This window comes from Balaenoptera borealis (genome assembly GCF_965194805.1).
Source record: "Balaenoptera borealis genome assembly, chromosome: 13".
NCBI lineage: Eukaryota > Metazoa > Chordata > Mammalia > Artiodactyla > Balaenopteridae > Balaenoptera > Balaenoptera borealis.
In genome coordinates this window covers 45,237,633-45,243,632 of record NC_138870.1, presented here as the reverse complement: position 1 = coordinate 45,243,632, position 6,000 = coordinate 45,237,633, and the positions used below count along the sequence as shown (strand labels likewise).

The 6,000-nt window shown below is 47.3% G+C and overlaps 1 protein-coding gene across 2 annotated transcripts; it reads right to left on the bottom strand.

Annotated features, from left to right (window-relative positions):
* Positions 1 to 208: 208 nt before the first annotated feature.
* On the bottom strand, positions 209 to 3,860 carry PRR13 (proline rich 13). Of its 2 annotated transcripts, none has more exons than XM_082350716.1 (4): positions 3,781 to 3,860; positions 3,122 to 3,160; positions 2,389 to 2,753; positions 209 to 879 (listed from the first exon to the last, which is right to left on the bottom strand). In XM_082350716.1, the coding sequence occupies exons 2-4, from the start codon at positions 3,138 to 3,140 to the stop codon at positions 835 to 837; spliced, it is 429 nt and encodes a 142-aa protein (XP_082206842.1). In that variant the 5' UTR covers positions 3,141 to 3,160; positions 3,781 to 3,860; the 3' UTR covers positions 209 to 834. The 2 variants fall into 2 exon arrangements, with proteins under 2 accessions (XP_082206842.1, XP_082206841.1); XM_082350715.1 differs by having other exon boundaries at positions 3,733 to 3,852.
* Between the last annotated feature and the right edge of the window lie 2,140 nt (positions 3,861 to 6,000).

Genomic DNA, 6,000 nt, shown 5'->3' with positions numbered 1-6,000 from the left:
CAAATGGAAGACAGTAAAGATTCATTCCACTAAGCCTGAACCAATTCTGAAGGATCCTCCCACTAGAGACATATAAGGACAGTATGCTGTCTTCCTGATGACGCTCTGGTTCCTTACCAAAAAACTGATACACTTTAAAGGGTCCGTGGAAGGCGAAAGTAGTAGAATGTGCTAGACCCACCCACGGTAATGGCACAGGTGAACAGAGACCAGGAGAAACAGCTTTATTTGGACTGAGGGCTGGAGAGTGAGAGGAGGACCTGAGATAGCATACTGAGCTAAGGGGTAGAGATCAGTTTCCAAAACGGCAGGCAGAGCTCATCAGCCAAATGGACTCCACTTCCCAGCAGCCTTGCAGCGAGTGCAGTCAATAAAAGGCCTGCTGGGAAACGTTTATTTGCCACTAAATCATCCAAGCATGCCACAATTACAAGAAAGGTACAGGTCGTTTTTTCCTTTCCATAATTAAATTTCCATAGCATCTCCCCAATCATGAGTATTACAAAAGAAAGTAAAAAAATCACATTTTACAGATCTTAGACTTGTCTTCAGCATTTAGCTCAAATCTCACCATCTTCAAAAACTAGTTCTCCTGCAAAATTCACCAGCTAAAAGTTCTATCCAAGCAGTGGGAAGACGGCCTTTGCTAGCCCATGGCAGTTCTTTTCCCATTTTCCCTAGCCAGTTAGGGTTGAACAGCAGAGTGAGGCTTAGATTGCAGGGGTGGCGGGGGGAGGGACACAAGGGCTAATTTCCCCCAGTACAAGATGGCATCTGAAGCTTGATGGGAGAGCAGAACTGGAGAGACTTGAGGGAAGGGTCCAGGCCCTGTATTCAGTCAGAGTCACTGCTGGAAGAGGAGGAGGAGGAGGAGGAATGCTGCAAGGGGAAAGGGGAAAGGAGATATCATCAGATCCAAATGAACTTTGATCACTCCATGGGACATTCTTTGGTGCCCTACACCTCCACCCAAGTGCCCTTTGCTTTCTAAGAAGGTCAGGAGTCTTGAACCAGACTGTCCCTTAAACAGCAAAAGCAAGGATTTCCTTCAGCAGTGAGCATACAGGAATGGATGAAACCATCTAAATCACTGCACAGAATTTACTGCATTTGGCGCAAATTTCCAATTTTCTTTACCTAAGCCAATGCCTAGGCAAGGAATAAATTATAGGCACAAGCATAGTATAGTGCAGGGAAACAGCTGCTACCTTATAATAATGATTAGCTGCATGGACATGCCTAGTGGCTATGAGTCTAAGAAAAGTGAGTAGAATCAGCTGCTGTATGTGCATCTGTCTCTACGTTTTCCTAAGCCCCAATTGGGAGAAAGTGAGGAAGGCGGGAGAGAAAGCTGGGAGAGTCCTAGTCAAGGTTCTTTACATGCATAGTCCCATCAACAACTGTCATAAAAAACATTTTTGAGTCTCTCCATTCAATCTCACCTTTCCTTCTCCTCAAACTTCTACCAAAGATCCAGAACTAGGATTAGCACCCAAAGCCATAAGGCAAATAAATACTAGGCAGAAAAATGTAAATTAAGGCCTCCTCAAGATCGAGGTTGGTTCAACCCTTCCAGAGTTGTCCTGAGAGCTACTTTTACCCTTGCTAATTAACACTCCTCTGGAATGCTGCAAGGGGAAAGGGGAAAGGAGATATCATCAGACCCAGATGAACTTTGATCACTCCATGGGACATTCTTTGGTGCCCTACATCTCCATCCAAGTGCCCTTTGCTTTCTAAGAAGGTCAGGAGTCTTGAACCAGACTGTCCCTTAAACAGCAAAAGCAAGGATTTCCTTCAGCAGTGAGCATACAGGATACTTAGCCTTGGGGCTGAGCATGAAACTCAGGGTTTTATTTGAGGCTGAGAGTCACTGACTGCTCTTGTCCTGTTTCCCTGCCAGACAGTAGGACAATAAGGCCCATGTAATTAACACAACACCCTGAGAATACTGAAGGAGAGAAAGAAACTCCAGGAACTAGGGCCAGATTATTATCTGTTAATTATTATATAAGACTTTGCTTTGTCAAAGGACTGACTCTATTACTTGACATTTGACCACCTCAGTGGGTGTGTCCAACCTGCTAAAACAAACGTAGGGTGGGGAGGGGTGGAGTTCAGGGAAGAGAAAGGCAAATTAGAAAAAAAAAAAAAAAGGCTTTTGATTCTGATATCCATTCTAAGGCTCAGCCTAGCCCCTCCCAGATAGAAGGCCTAATTAGCCTAATAATTCTTTTGAAGATTATCAGATTCTTCCCAGTGGGAATCCTTTACACAATCGCTGCCCCATGTCCTCAGACTTTGAATCCACCTTCCTTGCCCACCCACTGCCTCTCTAGTCCCCCTGAGGGGACACCCCTTACTAGCCAGGATCCAGAGGGCACTGACCTTGCCATGTTTGTGGTGTTTCTGCTTCTTTTTATGAGCTTTTTTCATTTTCTTTTGCATCTTCTTGTCAATCACCATTCCTGGTCCTACCATGCCAGGAGCCAATGGATTCACAGGACACATGCCAGGGGCAGGTGGTGGGTATGGAGGGGGGTAGGGACCTGAGGGTTGGCATCCTGGATACCCTGGTTGTGGCACAGGATGACAGGGCCCACCAGGGGGAAAGGCTGGATTCCCCTGGGGTGCTCCTGGGGGAGTGGGAAAGGGGCCTGGAGGAAAGGTAGGGGTGGCAGGTGGTGGATGGGCAGGATTGCAACCTCCAGGGTACCCGACGTTAGGGGGGTGTGGATATGGCCCTGGCTGCCCTGGTGGAAGAAGCAAAGAATCAATTAAGATTAGAACTGCCCAGAACCTCTGACAACAAACAACAAAAAGAAGAGGATTTCGTTTCTCACTCAATAGCTAAAGGCAAACGGAAAGGTGAGGAAAGAAAATGGAGGGTAGGGGAGACAAACTTACGTAAGAGAGAGAAAAGGTAACGTCCCTGGCAGGGCGGGGGAGAAAGGGAGACAGTGAACTCTAGGGAAAGATGAGAGCATCGGTCAGCTATGGACTAAGGACTTTGCTTTTGCGGGTTAGGGGAGAGGTGGACGAGAAACTGACACAGAAACCTCCTGTTGTGGCCCTTCTGAAAAGAGGTTGGAGCAAGAAAAGAGATCCCCCAAACACCTACCGGCACTGGGATTCCACATGTTCAGGTATTCCCTCCAGCCTGGGAAGAAACAAATGAAGGCAATAAGCTGACGGCCCAGAAATGGGTAGGGGTTTTAGAGACCAAGCTCAACTCCAACGCCTCCCGCTCCGCAACAGTCTCTCAGAGAACTACCACGACCTCCACAGAAGAAATGTTTCTTTCCACCCGTTCCTTCGCCCCCAACACCTATTCTATTCCTAGTTCCCTAACCACAGGAACCTAGCTCCCAGGGCCCCTCCACCTTCCACTAGCTCTGGCCGCGGCTGGAGGTTTCTAAGTTCTCCGGAGAGGGGCAGACTCCGCGAATCTCGCTATCCCCATCACTCATCTGCCTTTCCGAGACCGAGTTCGGAAGACTTTAGCCACCCATAAGCTGCGAAGGGATCTTAAACAACTTAACTGCTCCCGGAGAAGAGTGACGGGGGACAGGACCCCCACCCCAGGCTAAGAGAAGGACCTGCCTTGAGGCGAAAGGAGGTAGGCGGCTCAGGAAAGATCCTCAAACGCTTACATAGCTAGACATACCCCCTCCCACATTAAAAAAAGGCAAATAGAGATCCTGGCTCCCAGCTGCGAAGGGACCCCCTCACCCAGGAATGGAAAAAGAAGGAAACTGAGTAATCCAGGCGTCCCGTCACCTCTACACCACTGCTTGCGCGGACTCCTCCTTTCAGCCTCCACTCTCACTGCCTGGTCACCCTCCCACCTTAAGCTTCAGCATCCGCCTCTGCTACCGCCTGATTGGGACTATGTGGTCATTCGGCGTTACGATTGGAGAACATTGTCGTCAATCACTCTAGGCTAGAAGGCAGCGGTAGGGGAGGAGCCAGGCGCTTCAGGACGCGGCGGTACAGTGGAGCGGGCGGGCCGGAAATCCCTGGGGGCGGGGCTAGGAGAAATGGGCTAGGAGAGGGCGGGGCCCGTTTCTGGGCGAAGTCCTTGAGTGCCTAGGGAAAACTCAACCCTTGACCTCTGAGCCCTTAGTCCAGTGGGTGCCACACCTTGTAATGTGAATATACTGTGATAAGCGGTATACAGACACATCCATATATATATATATATATATATGGATGGAGCGCTTAAGGAAGGGCGGAGAGCTGCTAAATCTCACCCCAAGCCTCAATACTGCCGCCTCCCTCTTAGTCCCCATAGGAAATAAGGAAACATTCTTGGGGAAAATACAGAGATTTCTAATCTCTCCTAGGATTCTCTATCTCAATTGCATAGCTCTGCCATCTGTCAAATTGCATAAACCAGAAACCAAGAAGTTCAGCCTGATGGCTCTCTCTTTCCTTCACCTTTCCCCCGCATCTCCTTCCAACTTCAGGAAGGGTCCGTTTTGTTTCCCAAATAAATCTGGAATCCCTACACTTCTCTCCATCTTCTCTGCTCCCAGCCTACCATCATCTCTCAACTGGATTGCAGCAATGGCCTCTATTTTTTTAATAACACAATTAACAAGCTTGATTTAATGAATATATATAGAACCATACACCCAAAATTTAAAAATACTTATCCTTCTTAAGCATACATAAAACATTTTTAAAAATTGTTCTCAACTAATATAATTCAAATTTCAGAGAATTGTGTATTACATACTGTATTCTTTGACGGCAACGTAAAATATAAATACAAATGAAACCGAGCAGGACCCTGTGGGGCCCTCACGGGTACAAAAGCCTTTCCATGTCCCCTTTTCTAGTTTGTAGGAAAAAGGGTTTAGCCTCCTAGACCTTCCCTGATTTCCAAAGGGAAGACTCAAACAGTTGCTAATTAGGGAAGGGAGGGAATGCAGAAACAAAGGATGAACAGTCAAAAATCAATAGCGCATCAATAAAGCAGGGTCCTGGTTTCTCCTGAAGGTGAGACAGGCTGGGACCTGGGACCCTTTGCTGCAGTGCTGCAGTTTTTGCACCTGGACACACCTCTCCTCGAGCAACAAAATACAAAGAGACTGTACGGGACTAAAAATTATGTGCATGCACAGTTGGGGCAAATTCTGGACAAAAGATACAAAGACCAAAAACCCAACTGCCACTTTTGAAGAGCCTGCAGCAAAAGCAGGGTACTGTGCATGCCCCCGGCACACACCACCACTTAAGGGGTGGGCAAACCACCTAAGCCACTCCTCCGACCCGACCACTGGACACACCCCTACCCTCACCCCATATAAGGGACAAGGCTCACCACCCACCCCTCAGGGAGCGAGCCAGCGAGGGAACTTGTTGTACGTTCTTGCTCCCCCCTGCTGTAGCAGGGGCCCCAGTAAAGCCTTGCCTGAATTTCTCATCTGACCTCTGATCAATTTCTATTGATTAGGGAGGCCAAGGAACCCTCGTCTGTAACAAAGGGATATACATAACAATGTATTTTTGAGTTATTCTGTGAAAACTAAGACCCCCACCCAGTTGGAGGATGGTAAATTCCAGCTGAGCGCAAGATTCCTGGAATACCATCTCAGTTACCTCACCACCAACCAATTAGAAGAAAGTCACATGTCCTGCAGGCCTTGCTCCAAATTTTGCCTATAAAAACTCCTCCCCGAAAACCATTAAAAAATTCGGGTTTTTTGAGCACAAACCACTGGTTCTCCTTGCTCGGTCCTGCAATAAACCTTCCTCTGCTCCAAACTCCAATGTTCTGGTTTGGCCTCACTGTGCGTCGGGCACATGAGCTTGTGTGCATTCGGCAACACAAACATACATTTGGAAGTTAAAAAAAAACAGTCTTCCAAATAACTCTGGGTCAAAGTATAACACACGATGGAAATTAAATACTTTGAACTCAACCGTAATGAAAACATTACATCCCAAATTTGTGAGCTACAAAAAATATGAAGATAAATTTTATACTGAGTT

Bases quoted from the DNA above. Each gene is read 5' to 3' on its own strand.
- PRR13 (XM_082350716.1), bottom strand. The intron at 880-2,388 runs GTCAGTGCCCTC...TTCCCCTTGCAG, and splicing joins AACACCACAAACATGGCAAG to CATTCCTCCTCCTCCTCCTC.